The following is a 22196-nucleotide window of genomic DNA, read 5'->3' as shown; positions in this document are numbered from 1 at the left end:
TACCTATCCTATTGTGGAACGGTGAGTGGATAGTGGTTCAAAAGGGCCAGCTCCGGGGAGAGAGTCACACCGGGTATTGAAAGATTTTACGTAATCTGTGACAGGGTAGTCCGCCTATGCTACCCTGTCCGTTGTATTTATGGGGACCTGCTGGGCGTTCCTTGCCACTGTCCCCTTTTTGTATCCCAAATGCGCCCTCTCACCGCAGTAGGTGGGGCTTTAGCTGCTGCCATCACTAGGTTCATTCGCCGGGTCCTTCTTAGTATCTCTTGCTACTAGGGTACCCTCTTGCTGGTACACCTGACCTCTTGCCTTCAGATCAGGGTTGCTGTGGATGGTTCCCCCTAGCCTATCGCACTGGCCAGAGCTGCAGGTCGGGGGCAAAGGGTTGGTACTGGAATGCTGGGTCCCATGCCGGATAACTAATTAGATTGGTCTAATCTGTTGTTCACAGGAATTGCCACGTCAAAGTAGGATTTCGAAGCAATGGTATATTATTAGCTCAAGTGTCCTAATAAGGACAGTTACAAACATTAGTTCAAGGTACTAGTGATCTCCAGAAGTACGGATGGTAGAATACATTACGTGACCAAACAGGGCCAATTTTATACACATTCTGACACACCTTAGCAGGGGGTAACACCTAGATGGCTCCACAAAGACTGATAAATCACATTCAGTAATTACCATTAGGATGTAATATATCCTTTAACCGTGGAGCTAACGCAATTTAAGCTTTAACAAAATTTACATCAATCTCTTGATTTCTTAAAACTGGGTGTTAAGCATCCTGAGTCTACATTCATCATCATCTTAATTTATTTATTTATATAGCGCCACTAATTCCGCAGTGCTGTACAGAGAACTCACTCATACCAGTCCCTGCCCCATTGGAGCTTACAGTCTAAATTCCCTAACACACACACGGGTCAATTTAATATCAGCCAGTTAACCAACTAGTATGTTTTTGGAGAGTGGGAGGAAACCCATGCAAACACGGGGAGAACATACAAACTCAACACATTGTTCAGACAGTTTCCTGTTTCTCTAACAAGATGTGACAATAGGTAACAACCTCCTGCTGGGCCTTCATGCTAAATGATGGGAACACTTACACATCAAAGGTTTAATTAGCATGGGGGACTACCTTTAGAAAAGTTACTCAAATTCTATTTCCCCCCTGTTATACTGTCTCAGCAATTAATACATTTCCTATACAAAGATGCAACACAGCATAATAAATATCAGTACATTTGTAATGATATAAATTAGCGCACTGCACTAATAATTTAAATATATTTATTTAATTTAAATATATTTATACAATAAGTTATTTATAAGTGATACAACCATACAAACACTTCATTTCAGCCCACAGGTGTTGTACAATTGGACAGTACCATAAAATGTGAAAAACATCCCCTCTTCCTGAACAATTACGCAAACTGGCTGGGGACACAGAAGGCCACATCTTGTCTAGTTTTTCAGGGGTAACATATAATCTGTTTATTAGCTTAAATAACATTTCCTTGTGATTGAGACATCTGGACATACTAAAAGAATTACGGAAGATATGGTCCCATTTCTCCCCAGAGAATTCCAGCTGGAGGCCCACCTCCCACTGAAGCTGGATCTTTGCTTTTGGCATGCCAAAATGGGTATTCAGAAGTTTTTACCAATAGGCTATGTTGGTACGATTACAGCCAGTGGACAGTTTGGCAAAATATAAAGATGTGGGGGGCCTTATTTGCAAACCTTTAAGCAGCGGCATCAATAGCCAGTGCCTTATTTGGAGGTATTTATAAAACTCACATCTGGTCAAATGGTAGCGGTCACACAGGTTGGCGAAAGAGGAGAGAACTCCGGATCAAACAGGTGCCCCAGGGACATGATCATTTGTAGATCGATAAAGAAAGATTCAAATCTGGAATCTGTTTGCCAAAATTTGTAATGATGCATTGGCAGTGGGGCGGGGGAATTCGTCCTCATCCTTGCCAATCTGATCCCACACTGCCAAGGCATCCCTAGTTAGACCAGGTAGGTTGTGATCTCTAGGGACCCATAATGAATCAATTAAGGGGCCCTCCGAATTACAAGCCGTTTCTATATCAACCCAAGATTTCCGATCCAGTGGATGAGACCACTCACCCAATTGGGACAATATACAAGCGTCATGGTATTTCCACAGGTCTGGAAGGGCCAATCCCCCTTCAATTACCCCAAGGTCATTTTCCGCAGGGCCATACGGGGGGGGATTTTGCTTCCATACATAAGTTCTCATGATAACTATTAGTTTATTCATAAACTGTGCTGGAAGTCAAAATGGGAGAATGTGAAATAAGGACTTCAGCTTCGGGAGGAGCATCATTTTGAACGCTGAAATTCTTTGCAACCAGGAGACCTCGTGGCACATCCAGAGTGAAAAGCTTTTATAAGCTGGGAAAAGCTCTTTTCAATAAGAGTGTATAAATGTGGGGTAATGTGAATGCCCAGATAGGGGAGATCCCAATTACTTCATGCTTTGACGTGGATCAACATAAAAAAAAAAAAAAGACCAAAACCAAACATAGTGCAGACAGTAGATATAATAAAATGATGGAGGGTAACCCTTAAATATCCATGCACTGGTAAAAAGACATAGACACCACATGCTATAGATCCCTTCAGAAGACTCACCCTTATTCTATTGGAATGTAGGACATTGAGGAACTGGTTATTTATGCTTTTTCTGCCATCCTGTTATGTTTGGTTATATTTGTTTTTGTTTTTCATCTTTTGAAAATGTATTTATGCTATTTGACTAGTAGCGTTTTATCTGTTATACCGTCTCTTGATTGGCGCCTGTCAGCAAATTTGTTGTTTGTTTGTCTATATATATATAGGTACTGGTGTGACCTATTTTTTGCTACAAGCTGCCTTTCAGTTTGATCATTGGTTGCGCCGTTTGGACTAAGTACCTCTTTTTTGACTGATCTCAATGAGTCTAAAGCACGGCAAAATAGAAGCTTGCAGTTGAAATGGTCCGGCCCAGTCTCAGATTGCATCCTGTGTGATCCTGTCCCCTCCGAGCCGCACTCGAGGTCTAGGGTCAGGCTGGCAAGGCAGAAGTTTCCAGGACGTCCGTAGTAGAACTTTCTTCCAGTGTATAGATAACATGCATAATGTTGGTTCTATGTACCAGTAGCTTCACCGGGAAACCCTCTCTGTGTCGGATCGGATGTCATTATCCCTCAGGATCTTTGGAAGGAGCGGCATTTTACTACCATGGCCATGGAGCAGTCAGGAAGCAAATGGAGATTGCAAAGAATCTCAGAGTCCTCAAGCTCACATGCTGCTCGCAAGATACGTTATTTTACATGGAAAAAATGGAGACTTGGGAGGGTATGCCTGGGCAGAGAATCTAGGTTAGCCCAGGCTTTGGGCAGTCTATGAATGCAGTCTATGAGTAAATCCTGATCAAAGGCCGCTGGCAAGAGCTTACGAAACAAGTAAGTAGCAAAAGGCAGGATATCGACATTGGAGACTTGATTTGGAATTCCTCTAATCTTAATGTTGTTCCGGCAGGATCAAATCCACCAGTTTGTTTCTCAGGGTGCTCACTTCAGACTCCAGATGTTCATGAGAGGTTATGAGTTAATTGTGAGAAGCCACCATCTCTTCCATTTTATTCTCCAGATGATCTGTCCTAGTCCCCAGTTCCACCACTTTGGATTGAATGGCCTTGATAGATGAGCGCATGTCAGAGAGCAAATCCGCTTTCAAAGTGGACAGTATCTGCTGCATAGATTTAAAGAAGATTGGGGCATCCGGGTCGATCTGTGATAGAGTGTCTCTGGACGATGAAGGGTAAGGTTGGGCGGCACCGGAGAGGGAATGCGCCCCAGCAGAGTAATCTTCCCCTTTAGAGGAGGACACAGATCCCAATTTTTGAAGTTTGAACAAAGTAAGCTGTGGGGCAGGTTTAGATGGTTTAATCTCTTTAGGGCCTATAGTTTCTCTTGACACCCAGTGGGTCAAATGCAAATGGAATCTTTGAAAGAGCCGATAAGGGTAGGTCACATCTGGTAGAATATGAAGAGTGTCACCTGGGCAGAGGGATTAGCATGGAGTGGGTGTGCTACTGTCGATTAGAGTACAGTTGAGGTATGCGGATGGCAACCAGAACTACATCTTATTTTAGAAACATTGCTAATTGAGGCTGGTTGGGAATCGCAGCATCAGTGTAGTTGCCTTTATATCATTCAGCGATTACTGTTAAGAACAGTCAATTTCATCTTAGAGACAGCCAGTCTAGAGCAGTGGCACTTTAGAGGGAATTTCTAGGCACAGTAATAGTGGAGCTGCCTGAGCTGAAAACTCTCTTTAGCAGCCAGGGTGGGTAGTGCATCCCCAAACAGAGTGGGTCCTCTCCAAAAGTGGGTGCAAGAAAAGGTGAAGGGGTGAACTTTCTCAGGACACTAACCTGCTGGTATACGATGAGTTTTCACAGTCTCAATTACTACTGCAGGCAGAGATCAGGGTTTATATGTAGGAGTGAGTTCTGTCACAGGTTGACAATGTGGGGACCCACCCTGTCGCTCCCACTATCGCCTTTCAGGGAGTCCTCGGGTGCAATGCTCGGCCATGTTGTGTAGAGAGAAGCGTTTAGTCACCGGAAGTGCAGCAGTGATGGCCGATCTGGAACTGCATGGTGAAAGCGCTGGCCTGGACCCTGAAGAGGCCGCCTGGACAGCTGAAACTCCGGGAGGGAAGGAAGGGGCCTGCCATGTGGCTAACGTCATCTTCTAACAGCTTAGGAGAGAGTCCGTGAGTGCAGTGGTCATCATCTGCAAATGCAGGCGGTGTTGTAATGTGGCCAGACACTCTACTGCCAGGGGTCAGTGACACCAGTAGCGGGTACCGTTTATCCGGCAGGCAATCAGGGAGATTCCAGCTGCCCAAAGCCACTCAAGCAGTCAGGCTCAGATGTCGGCAACCTCCAGTGTCTCTCGTGGCTAGGCCCCCTTCTTTTTTCCACGGTATCAGGATGCCTGAGAAGAGACTGACACCCCCAGGTATGTGGGAGGGTGGAAACCCAGTGACGTCTGTGATCTAGGGCTGGATAGCAGGCAGAATAGAGCCGATGTCAAAGGATAGCTTTTTGGCAAGTAGAGAGCTGATAAAAACTATGTCTAACCAGTATGACTGTCAAGCCATGCCCCTGCAATTTTAATTTTTAAATAGGTAGAAAATAAGTTGGCTAACAGGACAAGGGAAGAAACATAAAATATCAGGGATGGTTGGAATGAGTGAGTGGACCAAGGGCGGCCATCATTCTAGAGATTGAGGTCCTTGTGAGCCAACCAGAGTTGTTATGATGAGAATGGCATTCCCAAATTATGATGAGACACCCAGGGGTTCCAAACTTTGCAGAACGATTTGGCAGTCATATACAGTAAATATTTGACAAGCTGTTAATGCCGCTTGCTGTGAGGGGCCTGTGGGGCACATTTAGCTGGCCGTTTTCTGCTGAAATTATATGTCTGATCAGCTTGTTTTGATGTCGGGTGGCTGAAGAACAAATGAGAACTCAGGCAGCAGAGGAACATTCACCTGTGATACAGTGGAGTCCGTCTTCTCATTTGCACAGCAAGTGGACAGTCTCAGATAAATGTATCCGTCCCAAATTCACAAATAAGTGGGTTAGATTGCATTGACCATAAGTCTGTTGTTTTTTTCTATCACTGGTACAATTGTAAGACTTTGGGTTTTACAGCTTTTTGTATAGTTTTATTTGTATTTAATATTTACAGTTGAAATTGAAGAGATTTTACTAATGAAACCCCTGTTCTATCTGTTACTGTGCCCTATGTGCACTGTCACGTAGGGTGTATGTTATACTTTGTTCTTGTGCTGGCTGAACGGAGTCCTCTGTTTTCGTCCAGCCCCCATATCCACCATGTTTTGCTTTTAGCACTACTCTGCTCATTGCTGATGCTACGTTTGTTGGTGCCGCTGTAGACAGAGGACTCGGAACAGCCCGCCAACCGAAAGCTGCAGGAGAAGTAAATTCTATATACACTTTACTAGAGAGTGTCTATAGGAAATGGTTACTTATAGGATAGGGATAGACTTCCTTTGTATATTTTGCACATGTAACCCATAAAGAATAACTCCAAGTGACATGCTCCCTAGGGAGATCAGATGTCAGTAAATGTTTAATTTGAAGGTATCTCCAGATCTCAGGATCTGGGCACTATCATATCATAGCAAATCATTAGGACGCTAACAGACTATGAGACATTATGCTGTTTGCCTCATTGCCTCCCCATTTGCTCTCTATTATTTGCAAGTTTTTGGTAGAACACCTGTTCAGCTCCTTGCTAAAGATCACTAACAATTGGAAAACTAACCGAGGATCTGAGATTTGTGACTCTGATTGGACTACAATCTTTCAGTGACACATGGTTGTTCATCTGGGGGTAAATGTATGAACCTCCGGATTCTTCAACTCCGGCGAGTTCAGCGTCTTCAGGAGTTGAAGAATCCGGAGGTTCATACATTTACCTCCTAGTGTCTCAATTTTAGAAACCCACTATAAAGTCCTTACTATGTGGTACAGACTTGGCTAGAATCTACCGCGAGGCCTCCAGTTCTTGTTGGCGTTGCACTCAAGTTCCCGACACCACACTCTATATCTAGTGGGAATGCCCTTTCCCACTCCCATTCTGTCTTTATGTTGTTCGGTTGTAAGACTTAAATATACTTGGTTGCTGTTACTCTTTCATGCCTTCACACTAGCCTGGTGCCATTATGCTCTTTTTATGTACAAAGATGCCGAGAAATGTAACTTTTATTGTGCCTCTAATACGACCTGTTTGTTTTTCGAAACCCAATAAAAATTTCAGAAAAAAATAGCTCTAAATAGATTGAGTTCCATTTACCTTGTTATTGATGGGTCTGTTCATACACAGGATGACCCAATAGTGAAGATAACATCTAGTGATCGTGACATCCCCCGTGTGTGAAAAGGATTTAGGAGAACCCAGAGCCCTATTGCGGTGACTTCATTTTGCTCACGGATACGTGAGACAGACAATGTCCAGAAGATCCTGGAGCTCAACAACAAGATCATTCAGCTGCTGACTGGAGAGGTGACTGCTGGGAATGGGACATTATACAGTAACACCAGGGGATGTGTCTGGGTGATGACTGTATCATTGTGTGTGTCAGGTTCCTGTAAGATGGGTGATGTCACTGTCTATTTCTCCATGCAGGAGGGGGAGTATTTAGAAGGGCACAGGGGTCAGTACACGGACGTGATGATGGAGAATGACCAGCCCCTCACATCACTGGGTAAGAGGAGACTTTCATTTATTGTAAAGAGTAGAGATTTAAGGGCTCACTAGATGTATTGTAATGTATTCAGTGCCTCTTACACCTACAGATGGATCCAATAACAGAAATACCCCAGAGAGATGTCCCCGTCCTCTTTATTCACAGGATTGTACAGAGGAAAATCACAGTGTCCCACATGAGTATCAGGTAGATGGGATTTTGCATCATACAGAAATAGCAAATTAACTTTTCAGTATATGATTTGTAGAGCAGTTATGTGTGTCTTATATACATATATTCTAATGTTTAATCTCAGTTGATGAAATCAGGCATAACTTAAGTGTTATTTTATTGATTTATGGGTTATTTAGGGTGAAGATCTGAGAATTATAGAGGTAGATTTAGAGGGAGAAGAAGAGACGTATGTGAGGGGTGATCAGCAGTGTAAGGAGGAGGAAATCCCTACAGATATCAGCACAGGTCAGTAATAAACACTTATTACAGAAAATTGTCACATATTCTCCTTGTTCAGTCACTACAACAATCTCCTATTCTACACCCTCCTCTGTCAGTACAAACTAATGTGGAAAAATGATCTGCCCAGTGGAGGAGTCAGGACATTTCAATGTGTGCTACCAGCCAAGAGATCGGATCAGTCTCCTGTTTCGAGTACATTAGTACATTGAATGCAACTATTGTGATTTCTTCACTGATGGAATCAGACTCCAACATTACCCATGATCCTCCCTACTAAAGCAAAATAGCAGGTGATTCCCCTAAGAAAACAGCTCCCCATTACAACGCACACTTCAGACAAACTCCACCTTCTTGCTCATACAGAACTATTACCACACACCCGTCTTTGAACAGTAGCACAATAGCTTCCCTAAAATCTGTTGCTCTACATCTTCTGATCTGTCTCTGTATCTTGTTCTGCCCTTTGCTTCCTTCCAGTTGTTGCCCATCTGTGCCCTGCTCCATTCTCCTACTCTGGCCTGATGCTCTCCTCCGCTCTGTGCCATTGTCGTTTCTGTGTTGCTATTTTCTATATTACTCTACTGCTCTGTCCTGCTGCTCTCCTGCCCTCTCACCGAATTTCTACACCAAAGTGTCAGCCTAAATTAGTAGTGTGACTGGCCATGGAGCTATACTACCGGTGGTTGGCCAGAGGGACATAGAGAGGCTGCTTCACTGTTTTCACCTATGTGTCCACCAGAAGAAGTTAAATAGTGTAGATGCATGCATAGGATATGCTGCTAATTTAGCCCCCATGTGCTCTGCTTCCATGACTGCAGTGTGTGTGTGTGATAGCAGTGTCTGAATAGCATTGTGGTTGGACAATGTCATTCGCGATTGAGGCTTCCTGCCTTATGATACTGTCTGTCATTGTGTATGTTAGGGAAATGTTACTCCCCAAAGTCTGCATTTCAGTGTAGTCCGATGTGTCTAAGTAATCTGAGTGTCACTTTTTCTGGATCTGAACAATGTGTTTGTTAAAACAGTTGTGTTGTATTTTAAGCCAATGTTTTATGTGTCAAACGGAAAACTCATGTTTGCTGTTTGTACATTTATAATTGCAATAAAGTGTTTATAGTTTGCAAATTTAAATTAAACAACTGAACATCTTGAACTCACTAGTAATATGCAAATGTACTCCTCAATGTTTATTTCTAGCAGATGGACTCAAAAGCAGCAATGTCTCGGAGGGACATCCCATTTTGTCTCCAGATTTTAAAAAGGAAGATAACATCATACAAGATTCTACAAGAAAAAAAGCCATTACCTTAAATATACATCCAGAGTTTCATAGTGCAGATACATCATCTGATCCCTCCTCTGATGAGGGATGTTCTCCTGATAACTCAGATGTTCCTACAGGTAGTACAACTCATATAGGCAGTACAGTCTTTCCCTGTTATGAATGTGGAAAAAGTTTTTTACAGCATTCAGACTTTGTGGAGCATCGGAGAACTCACACAGTTGAGAAACCATTTCCATGCTATGAGTGTGGGAAATGTTTTACACATAAATCAGAACTTGTTAAACATCAGAGAACTCACACAGGTGAAAAACCATTTCCATGCTCTGTATGTGGGAAGTGTTTTACACAAAAATCTGTTCTTGTTACTCATCAGAGACTTCACACAGGCGATAAACCATTTCCATGCCCAGAGTGTGGGAAATGTTTTTCCCAGAAAGCAGGTCTTATTGACCATCAGAGAACTCACACAGGTGAGAAACCATTTCCATGCTCTGTGTGTGGAAAGTGTTTTACACAAAAATCTGTTCTTGTTATGCATCAGAGACTTCACACAGGCGATAAACCATTTCCATGCTTAGTGTGTGGAAAATGTTTTACCCAGAAAGCGGGTCTTGTTGAACATGAGAGAACTCACACAGGTGCAAAACCATTTCCATGCTCTGTGTGTGGGAAGTGTTTTACACAAAAATCTGTTCTTGTTACTCATCAGAGACTTCACACAGGTGATAAACCATTTGCATGCTCAGAGTGTGGGAAATGTTTTACCCAGAAAGTGGGTCTTATTGAGCATGAGAGAACTCACACAGGTGCAAAACCATTTCCATGCCCTGTGTGTGGGAAGTGTTTTACACAAAAATCTGTTCTTGTTATGCATCAGAGACTTCACACAGGTGATAAACCATTTGCATGCTCAGAGTGTGGGAAATGTTTTACCCAGAAAGCAGGTCTTATTGATCATCAGAGAACTCACACAGGTGAGAAACCATTTCCATGCTCTGAGTGTGGAAAATGCTTTGGAAGGAAATCAAATCTTGTTAAACATCAGAGAACTCACACAGGTGAGTAACCATTTCCATGTTCTGAGTGTGAGAAATGTTTTACATGCAAATCACCTTTTTTTTTCACATCAGAGAAGTCAAACAGGAGAAAAGCCATTCCTTGAGGTGATAGACAATGAACGAGGCTGCAGTAATACAAATGTTGTGAAAGCCTTTAATTTATAAATGACAATTATAAAAATCCCCATAAATTTATTTATTGTGTGTGTACTCAAAGATATAGCAACATCACTCAGTTTTGGAGGGCATTTCAAAGCTTCAATCGCACAGTATACTAACGTTATAATTGAATTACAAGTTACAATTATTGGTCGAATTTGTATCTTCAACACATTACTCATGGAATTTATTGCCTTTCTCTATTATATATCTGTGTCACTCTGCTGTAATAATAAGATTGCATTGTTATATGGGTTCCTAAGTCATATATATATTCTTGGCAATGGGCTAGAGCTATAGGGGTAAACCAATCAGATTCTAGCTATTATTTTCTATAATGTACTAGATAAATGATCTATAGAATCTGATTGGTTACTATGGGTAACTGTTCCAATTTTTAGAAGATGTGATACAATTACCCCATAATGTGTGATAATGGGTAATGTTGTATCATGTTTGGTCATTCTGTGTAATTGAAGGTGTGACATGGTTTATATAATTCAGTTATATGTGACTACTTACTCTGGATCATTTATAAATCTACAAAAATATGTGTCCACAGTGTAGATGCAATTTTGTGATGCCACATGGCTATTTTCTTACAAACTCATCCATTTAAACAGTGACATGCATGGGCTGTTGGGTCAACCTGCATATTTAGGGCTGCAAAACTCTATGGGAGGATCCAGACTAGTATTGCAACCACATGTGAAAACTAGATTTTATTTTTCAGGACAGATGTATAAGTGAGGTTGAAAGGGTGGAAAGTGCGTTTGGGGGCCTCTCCAGTTTTAAGTGCGTGCAGGGCCTTTTTTACCTTGCAGAATGACTTTAATTTTGCACATGAATGCGGTGGTGGAGATAAAGTCTAGGGGCCTGATTCATTAAGGATCTTAACTTAAGAAATTTCTTATTTAAGTCTCCTGGACAAAACCATGTTACAATGCAAGGTGTGCAAATTAGCATTCTGCTTTGCACATCAGTTAAATACTGACTGTTTTTTCATGTAACACACAAATACTTGATATTTGTACACTGAAATTTAAAGTTGATATTTGTGTGCTACATGAAAAAAACAGTCAGTATTTAACTTATGTGCAAAACAGAACACTAATTTGCACCCTTGCATTGTAACATGGTTTTGTCTAGTAGACTTAAATAAGAAGTTTCTTAAGTAAAGATCCTTAATGAATCAGGCCCTAGATCTATATTTTTGAATGGGACTCACTTTGTACCTTCCAGGCACACTTAATATGGAAAAACATATTTGTAAGGATATAAAGGCCCATGAAATAAAAACGCTCATGGTGTGACATGTTCTCTGTCTCACAATGTAAGACAAATGAAGCTTGGATAAGCAGTATTTTTGGAGAAAACTAAGGAAAAGTTCACTTTTATAAAGAAGGTGGTCTTAAAATATTTTGATTTTTAGACATAGTTTTTTGCTTTTTTCACCATGTGTTCCCAAAGGAGGATTTTGGGTAAACACCTATTTATGCGCTAGGCCTATATAAAAAATAAACTAAAAAATATAAAATAATAACTATAATCAAAATAAGTTGAATTAATAATATAATTAAATGCTCTCTGCATTTGTTTCTGATTGCTAATTTTCCTCCAGCAATTCTCTGCTTTGGTTTTCCTGGAAAAAAGCATTACTGACAAAAGGCTTGTACATTTTATATAGTAAGAACCTCTCTCGCATTCTTTCAGACTCCCAATAATCAGATAGACTCTTTAAAGGTATAAGAGTAGATGCACCAAAAAATACAATTTAGAACACTGAAATACACCATTAGGCAGAATATTTTAGTGTCTTTTTTATATCATCAATATTTTTAATATTGTAGAGTCTTAAACCTTCCCTCTCATTATATGTTACAATACATTGCAGACTAACTTTATTTTTTATTCTTTATATTCTTTACATAATGAATAAGTATATTAAATAACAGTACAATACATTTATGGACATGAAATGGCATCATATGGTCTATGCACAAATAAAATCTGTAATTACGATCATAACCGCTTGTTGTTTGTCTGATCCTTTAACCAAGAAAACAATGAAGGAAGATAGCAGATGGTAAGGGTGTATCTTGTATAAAATATGAAGGGGGCCGTGTTTGTGTCCAATGTTCTCAATGTTGGTTTGGCAGTAATCTAGTATTTCTATTTTGTGGCCCACCTTTAAAGCCCTGTCTCTCCCAGAAGTCTTGGCCAGATCATTCAGTTAGTTTATTGTGTCACCCTGCTGCAGTTACTGGCAATTCTGTTTATCTACTAACCTTGTTCCTGACACTTGTTTCCTGCATTTGCTTCTCCAGCAATAAGGACTTCACATCCTTGTCACATTTTACCCATCTCAGACTTGTGACCTACTTTGTGACTGACAGGATGGACCTTCTATGCCACCCTGTCCGTGTTGCTGAGGACCAGCTGGCTTGCCTTGCCACCATCCCCTTTCTTTATCCCAATTGCGTCTGTCTAAATGAAGTAGGAGGAGCCTGCTGCCCTCACTATAAGCTCCTTCACCAACACCTAGAACGGCTTCCTTCTGGATAACTCTCTTCTAGTGTACCCCCTTGTTGGGCACCTGGGCTGTTACACCTTATCTCTTCCTTTAGATCAGGGTTGCTGTGGAGGGTTCCCCCTGCCTCTCACAGTGGCCAGAGCTGCAAGGTAGTAGGCAGAGCATCTAGATGCTGGGTCCCAACCTCGGAACAGCCAGATAACGGAGTAGATTGGTCTAATCTGTCGGTCACAGGAATTACAGCAGGTAAGTAGATGTCAAAGCAGGATCTTGATGCAGTGATGTTTTATTAGCTCAAGTTGTCCTAATAGTAACAGTTACACACTAGTCTGAGGTACTAGCGAACCAGAAGTTACAGATGGAATGATACATTACATGGTGACACAGCCCTTTTTATACAGATTCTGACACATGTTGGCAGGACATAACCCTGCCCCCTGATCCTAGATGGCACTGCAAATATTGAGATGTTACATCAAATATTTAATATAAGGATGCAATATGTTCTCTAAACTTGGATGAAAATGCAATGCAAATTTAACAAAATTGACTGTGATTTCCTATCTCTCTCAGACACTGGATGACAGACTCCCTTTGTGTGTGCTAAGCAAGTGTTGGTCATTCACCGATGAAAAAGGTCTAATTAGCATGTGATTACCTGCTGTCAGAAGTTACAGAACAGATTTCCTCCCAACAAATGGCTACTGTGTCAGAAATCAATACATACAGTAACAAAAATCAGTACATTTCAAATGATATAGAATGGTGTCTGCGCCACTAATTGAAATTAATTTCTATAATAAGTAATCATTATAACTATAAGGTAATCTTTGCCACATAAAAGAATAAATAATAGTTTTGCCCCATCAAATAATTATTGCCTCCATTAGCAATCAAATATTATTGTTCCCTTAATAAAATGATATATTCATATTGCCCCATAATATAATAATACAATAATATAGACCCTTAATATAATGAAAAATAAAATTAGCCCCATAAGTTAATTATTAATCAATGTTGTACCCCTAATCAATAAATAATTATTGAAAGAGCAATACCTGGTGTGCCCACTTGTGTCTGAATGCTTACTTAAAATAAGACAGAGAAGGCATCAACAATTATATAATTGTGGGAAAGATCAAACGCTCCTACCAAACAATATTGAGATTGTTATAAAAACAACAAATAACAGCACAAGTGGTCCCCAGTTAAGGTGGGACTGGATTTCCTACCAGAACAGAGATGGTGAAATATCAGAGAAATTAAGCATCCTTTATCCTGGGGAAAGATGCTCCAATTACTCAGCGTCCTCACTGGTGATGGAAATGTGCCCCAATTCAGCTCCACCAAATGCATGATGGCCATCTGATGGAGGTGCTGAATCCCCTTGTGAATTAGCATGTTGTTAATTACATATGTGCCATAGTATACACAGACATCTATATGCCAGTGAAAATTGTACTTAAGATCATTTCATTGTTATCAAAAAACAAATAGTAATAGATGATTATTGAAGCCACACCCCCTACAAAACATAACGTATATCACTAAATCTGGAATGATGACCTTCACTAGAAAAAGGAATCCAGAAAACCTGTATATAATACTAATTGTGTGGTCACAACATATAGTGGAAACTCAGAAGGGACCCAGTTTACTATTTGAAATAGTAAAACATACATAATCAGCCTGAATAATACATATGAGGAATAAATAATAGTGTAACTGATAAAGGATTTTTACCTCCTTTTATGGGTTTTAATCTCCTTAATATTCTGGCAAATGTATGTATGACCATTTATTACCGTTATATATATGACTATTACCGTCAACCAACTCGCAAAGGTATTTTTAAATTAACCTAAGAAACATCATTCTTATATTCCCTTAAATACACAGGCTTCAAGAATGACCACCGCAAGTTATAACTTCAATTAAAGTGTGTTGTATTATATTATAGAACAATAAACAGCGTAACAATATTTTACACAAAGTATAGATTTTGGTGCCATATATCATTAATTTCCTGTTCTATAAATATATAAGTAATTGTGTGTGTGAATGTATTGTGTGCTGCTGCAGTGGGAGGAGGGGAAAGACCCATCTGACCTGGGGGTAGGGAGACCAAATACACACTCCGTTCATCTCACTAAAACTCCAACGGCCATTTTTAACACATGGTTACAACCAGATCCATCTGCTCTACTTTCCCTTTAAACCAACAATCCAACAAAACGTTATATTTAACAATCTGATCACTTCCTGAGTAATCCATCACTTTCTATGCATAAACCAACACAGCCAACAAAACATTATATTTAACAATCTGATCACTTCCTGAATAATCCATCACTTTCTATGTACACTAAAGCAAACTATTTCCATTCAAAAACTCCATTACAGCATTAAACCGACACAGAACTGTATAACACCAATGCTTCCATGACCAAAACTTAATCAACACAGAACCATGTATAACACAAATGCCTCCATTTATCTCAACAATCTATCCCAAACTATGTATAACATAAATGCTTTAATTTAAACCAACAATCTATCCCAACAAGGCATGCAGTTATTTAACACTGTCCATACCAAACCAAAATCTTTCCAATCACATTTACCATCTGTATTCAAACTTTCATTCTCATATACTCTACACATATGCGTCTTCCATTCAACAACACACTCACCTTTCATTCCATTCAAACTCCATCATTCACACTAGTCAGGGCCTAAGTAGGCCGTGATGTGGCTCACTTCCCTACATGTTCACCTAGTAGCAAAAGCAGCATGTCCTCTCAGTCTGGGGATCAAGCATGAAGAGTGCCCTTCTTCCTCTGTGTAAAGTAAAAACCCCTTGTGGACGGAGACTACCTTCCACAGAAGCTGCTCACAGCATTCAAATGCTAATTACTGGCCAACTGCTCCAAAAACCTGATTATCTAGTATTTACAATAGTCCCAGATGGGGGGAGGATGGTGTGTTCCCAATCAGTGTGCTAATTCAATTGTGGCTGAATCTGTTCATATATAAAATAATAGATTATTCATATACTCTTCATCAGTAACATAAAACAATGTATAGAAAAATAGTTTACCAGCTTATGTTACCTTGGTACCGTAGCTTCTTGTAGTTGTTATGGGGCTAGTTTACTTTGTGTACTCAGAGCTAATAAATATAGTACCAAGACTACATTGCCCATAATGCTTTGTGTCATGTTGGTCTTAAGCCACAATAAAACTAGTAAGTATTACACACTGTCCCACATGGAAGTAAAAAACTAAAGAAGGAAACATCATGGTCCCATAGATTGTAAGCTGGCAAGCGTTTTTCTTTGTCCCCAATTGTAAAGAGCTCTGGAATTTGCTGGTGCTATATAAATAAATGATGATGATGATTGGCAGGAAATGCCAATCTTAGAAATCTGACTCCAATAAATATTTACAGCCACGCCTTCCCCACAAAAGTATTTATACACGGATGACCACAATGGTACTCTCATGAAGCCGAATATGCATAAAATAGGACTAAAAATGCCATAACTGAACTGTTGAAGATATAATAATTGTGTACTGGCATTTGTATTTAATCAAAACACAGGTGTATCCAATCAATGTATTTGTATTCAATTAATACCTTTGTAATCAATATATCCGCGCTTATTCAATATATTTGTAAGCAATATATTTCTATTTAATCAATATTCGGACTTAGTGAAAAAAAGTTTCAAACAATATATATATACTTCAAGTAGACGTTTGACAACTGCTGCTCTTTGAAAGTGTTTCAGGAATACCACAACCTATGCAGAAGGACAGGGAGGGAATGTATCTAGATAGTCCCTACAATATGAACTTATCTTTAGGTTTTATCACCTGGTGGACAAAGCAGAAAAACATTTATACAGAAAGAAAGTGATATGTATATTCCATAGACGAAAAGCCTTACGGTTTAACATGTCCGATTAAGGTTCCTTACACTTACACACCATCTAAAAATGTAAGAAAACAATTGAAACTCTTCCATTCAAACTCCAAAAAGCAATGAAATTACGAGGGTTAAGGCAGAAAACTTAATGGACGTGTTCCTTGTGTAATAGACATGGTATGCCATCATATCCTGTCATGTCATGTCTGTATTGCGCAAGGAACACGTCCTTTAAGGTTTCTGCCGTTGTAATTTCATTGATTTTTGGAGTTTGAGTAGCAGAGTTTCAGTAGTTTTCTTACATTTTAGATGATGTGTAAGTGTAAGAAACCTTAATAGGACATGTTAAACCCTAATGTCTATGGAATTTTATGGCTTTTTGTAAAGTGAAAATAAATGAATAAACTGAGAATTTCATGACAGTTAAGAACCACTTTGCCCATTTAGCTTCCAGTAATTTTCTTAAACCCAAATAAACAAGAGTGTTTATAGTGCTCTATTATATTAGCATATACCACCTATGTTATATGCCTATTTCACCTATCCACTACAATTTTGGTAAAGTAATTTTTCTTCAGAATTATTCTAAACCTAGGACCCTCCATTTCCAGTGAATGATTTCTTCCAACACATAACCACCAGCTTTGTGATCGCTCATGCCACCACCAAGTGCACAAGATGTTTTCTCATGTCACCTCCTGTGTACCAGTCTCTCTGACATGATACCCCATTCTCACCAGTTTTTCTTTCACATGTAACCTCCCTGTGCACCAGCTCTATTTTCACTTCTCGCCCCCTATGTACCAAAATTTCTTTCAAATATCACACCCTCCATGCCAACTTTTCTTTCAAATTTGACTCCCTTGTGCACCAGCTTTTGTCAGATGTCACACATATATGCATGATCTGGCAGGCAGTGGGGGCATGCAATATATATGCATGCTCTGGTAGGCAGTGGTGGCATGCAGTATGAATGCATGTTCTGGCATGCAGTGGTGGTGTGCAGTATGAATGCATGTTCTGGCATGCAGTGGTGGTGTGCAGTATGTATGCAGATCCCTATAGGCTGATGTCAGGTCCACAACTTCAGCAATACAGTGCTCCTCAAAGCGTTAAATGAGACTTGCAGTGATACCCAAGAGGAAGTGGGGCACTGAAGGAGACAGGCTGCCAAATGTGAGAAGCCCCTGCCCTAGTGTAGCAGCCACAGTGAGGAGGAGAGATCAGTGGAAGAGAGATTGCCACCAAAGAACCCATAGCCAGCAGAGAGGCTTTACATTTGCTATGGATTTTGGAAGTGTTTTGCCTGCAGTTCACCACCTGTTCGAGACCCGAGGTGTAGCAAGCATGTAGAATGAGGATTGTATCAGTGTGCAGTGCAGGAAGAGTAACTGAAGTACTCAGTGGTGAGAAGCTGTTGGTGGACTCTTATGCTGTGTGCAGTGCCTCTCAGTGATTTCACTTCTCCACCTCTTGAATGTGACAGGTGGACACAGACAGTGTCAGGCTGCTCCTCTCTCTCACTAATGCCCCGGGTACATCACCAGATAACAAAAACAAACCAATCACTTATAACATACATATACATACATTAAAATGACACAAAAATCGGTGTGGGATAGGTTTACTGCTAATAGCCAAAGTCTCACAGTCCCTACTACAAACATCTCACTGGTAACTGTAACAAAACTTATTCCAGAGCTAAACCTAAATCGTTGGATTGAGAATGGGGCTAAATTTTGGTCTGACTTACTAGAGGAGCAGAAGCTTTTGTCATGTATGCAAATAAGAGATATATTTCGTCTCCCCGTCCAGGAATTCTATAAATATTTGCAGATTAGACATTGGTTCTCTACCCTCCCTGGACAGGGATTGAGAATGTCTCGTGCCCCTCCCCTAATATATACAAGATTGATGAAGGGTTCTAATAGGGCAGGTATCACCTATTGGTATAAATCTCTCTTACCTTCCATTTCGGACACTACAATGGGAAGCAGACCTTGATATTACGCTTACCACTGGTCAATGGAAGAAAATATTTATTAACTCTTTTCAAATGTCCAAATGTGTGAATCATTCAGAGATGATGGTGAAGTTAATTAATAGACTCTACATTACGCCGTCTCGTCTACACAAAATGTGGCCCGCTCAGTCTAAATTTTGTTGGAGACAATGCGGCTCAATAGGGGATATTATGCACATATTTTGGGGCTGCCCTCTGCTCCGCCCATTTTGGGAGCAGGTGTTTGAGTTTGCCAATAAGATTACCTCTCAAAAAGTAGATCTCACTCCAGAAGTGGCTTTATTACAGCACTTTCCACCACAATTCCCTCTTCATGCTAGATATGTGTTTTGTCACATTTTGATAGCCGCTAGAGCAGCGTTGGCTCAAAACCGGAAAACTCCCGACCTGACCACATTAAACAAAGTGATTGCTAAAGTACAGTTTAGCTTCGAGATGGAGATGTGGGGGATGCCATATTCTTCATCCCCCTTGTCACCCCTAATAAAGTGGTTTTCTTGGCATGTGTACACTACAGAGGGAGAGGGGGCAACCAGAGCTCGCTCTGATTCGTTGATACCCCTTTCACAGTTCACTTTGAATGAATCCTTGCCAGAATCCACATAATTTTCTGAAGGGAATTTGCCATTGGGAGTTTACCCTTATTGTTGTTGTTGGTTTCTTCTGCTGTATTACTGATCTGCTGAACTGATAGTTTCTAATGTATTGAGTACTGTAAATTTTGATACGATGTAATGTGTTTAGCCTACTATGTACCCCCCCTTCCCCTCTCTTTTTTCTGGTCTTCCCTCCCCTTCCCTTTTTTTTTTCTGTATCCCTTAAAATTTGGAAGAAAATAAAAATACTATTGAAGTTAAAATGACATAAAAATAAAAATCAGTAACATACAATATTACAAGGGTATATAACATCCAATATTTAAAATAAGATTAGTAAGGTGGACCACCTCCTCCTACTATAGACCCTTCTTTTTCTTGGCCTCTCTGGCAATGTCCTCGCTTGGTTCACCTCATACCTTGCCAACCGCTTCTTCTCTATTTCCACTCCTGACTCATCCTCACCCCGCTCCGGCCTCCCTGTAGGAGTCCCTCAGGGCTCTGTTCTCTGCCGCCTTCTTTTCTCACTGTACTCTACCTCCCTGGGTGATCTCATCTTTTCCTTTATTCTCCAGTATCACCTTTACGCCAATGACATTCTCTTCTCCTAACCTTCCACCCCCTTGTCTCTCGTATATCTGACTGCCTTTCCACCGTCTCCTCTTGGATGTCATCACATTTTCTCAAAATCATCATTGCTAAAACTGAACTCATTGTTTTACCTACTTCTAAATCTTCACCCCACCTTCATCTCTACATCACCGTTATTAACACCACCATCTCTCCTGTTTTCCAACTCTGCTGCCTGGGTGTCACCCTCAACTCCTCACTCTCTTTTGCTCCCCACATTCAATCTCTTGCCCAATCCTGTCGCTTCCAACTACGTAACATTGCCCCAATCCGGCCCTTCCTTTCTCAGGATGCCACCAGAACTATCATCCACGCACTCACCATTGCCCGTTTTGATTACTGTAACTTTCTCCTCAACGGCCTCCCCCACTCCCACGTCGCCCCGATTAGCTCTATTGTCAACGCAACTGCAAGACTTATCCTCCTTTCATGCCGCTATTCCTCTGTCTCCTCTCTCTGCCTTGCCTTTCACTGGTTCCCTAAAGAATTCTCTTCAAACTCCTCACCCTCACCTACAAGGCCCTCCCCAACTCTACTGCCCCATATATATCTAACCTCCTCTTCATTCACACTCCTATCCGTTCCCGCGCTTGGCCAATGACCGTCGTCTATCCTCCGCACTGATCACCTCACTCCATGACAGAACTCAAGATTCTCCCGTGCTACCCCCCTCCACTGGAACAAACTCCCTCGCTCCATCCTTCTGTCTCCTAATCCTAATTTGTTCCTCAAAGCCTACCAGCCATCTACCTAGCCTTCTCCACCTCCCACTTTTCCCTGTTTGTGCTCCTCTTGCGCTTCATACTCTCAACTGACTTCTCTTGTGCCTGCTGTCTGTTTCCCCTCCCTTTATTATGTAAGCTCTTACGAGCAGAGCCCTCTTCCCTGCTGTCTCAATACCATTTCTTCTCCTTCAACGTCACTGTACTTGCTATACTTGGTGTGACTAGATCACTTATAAAGAACTTATGATATAAATTTATTTAAAGGAAATAGCGCAGGGCGTTTATATAATTGCAAATGTACTTATTTTTGATATTGTGTGTATGTTGGTAAAGGATATATCTTTATTTCTGAGATCAGGGGAAGAAATTTGTTTATTTTAACTTTGCTAGAAGAAATGCATTATTTCTGATACAATAAGCCTTTGTTGAGGAAGTTGTGTATCCTGGAGTAGCGAAATGACTTGTTTGGGGTTTTGTAACTTTCTTTGGGAATGTATATTTTGCAGCTGTCTGAAGAAAGGATCCATGTTAATCTCATGTTAATTAGACCTTTTGATGTGTGAAAAGGCACAGGAAGGTTTAAGGAAGGTTTAATTAAGACTCGCTACTAGATTTCCTGCATCTATGGCAAAATGCAGGAAATCACAGCAAGTTTTAGGATATCATAGATAAGTGTAAATATTGTTCGCTTTGCATCGCATATAAATCCATGTTTGGGTAAACAAATAGCATCCTGATTCTAAAAATAGCTCAGACCTCAGGGGGCTGGCTTACCCTGTGAGGCTGTGTTCAAATCTGTATAAAAAACACTGGTCTGTATTGAATTTTTATTTTTGTTCTATCTGACCTGCTCCCTGGTACCTTCAACCAGGGTGAGCAAAAAACATCACTTGCTTCAAAGACCTGCTTGGAAACTTCTCTACCCCTGTGACCTGCAGATTAGACCCAAAATCTAATCCATTCCCGGCTGTTTCTGAGGTTAGGACCAGCATCCAGTAGCACCGCTCTGCCCGCTACTCAGCAGCTCTGGCCAGTGTGATAGGCCAGGGGGATCCATCCACAGCAACCCTGATCTATAGGAAGAGTTCAGGAGTACCAGCCCAGGTACACCAGCAACGGGGTACACTTGCAGCGTCAGTTACCCAGAAGAAACCCAGTACTGGATGCCAGTAAGGAGTACAGTGGTGGCAGCATTTGTAAGCTCCTACTGTGGTTAGAGGGCACTTTTGGGATACTGAAAGTGAACGATTGCAGAGTAAGCTACACTGGGATATGACCATGCCATATTGGGGGCCAACCCTTGCCATCTCCCTTAAAAACATACTATCTTAGTGAAACAAGTTAAAAGTGGTTTATGAGGGACAGCTGGACATTCCCCTCATATCAGGACTGCTTGCATAAATCAGGACAGTTGGGAAGTAAGTCCATATCTACCACTAACAGGGCTGAGTGAGACAGTT

At 40.8% G+C, this 22196-nt stretch overlaps 1 protein-coding gene and 1 pseudogene across 6 annotated transcripts in view; both read left to right on the top strand.

Annotated features, from left to right (window-relative positions):
• Positions 1-22196, top strand: part of LOC142160094 (uncharacterized) — a 341050-nt gene that overhangs the window by 87661 nt on the left and 231193 nt on the right. For 2 of the 6 annotated variants that reach the window (XM_075215036.1, XM_075215035.1), the window contains exons 3-4: positions 7427-7524; positions 7689-7797. The exons of 2 other annotated variants lie outside the window; for them this stretch is intronic. In XM_075215036.1, the coding sequence (XP_075071137.1) occupies positions 7427-7524; positions 7689-7797 (207 nt within the window). Of the gene's footprint in view, positions 1-6695; positions 7134-7256; positions 7336-7426; positions 7525-7688; positions 7798-12039; positions 12437-22196 lie in introns of those variants that run through there. 2 more of the 6 variants (XM_075215034.1, XR_012693054.1) reach the window with 2 other exon arrangements.
• LOC142160090 (uncharacterized) overlaps positions 1-22196 on the top strand; it is a 344815-nt pseudogene that overhangs the window by 271941 nt on the left and 50678 nt on the right.

The sequence above is a fragment of the Mixophyes fleayi genome, chromosome 6 (genome assembly GCF_038048845.1).
Source record: "Mixophyes fleayi isolate aMixFle1 chromosome 6, aMixFle1.hap1, whole genome shotgun sequence".
Lineage (NCBI taxonomy): Eukaryota > Metazoa > Chordata > Amphibia > Anura > Limnodynastidae > Mixophyes > Mixophyes fleayi.
This window is presented reverse-complemented; position numbering and strand designations above follow the sequence as displayed.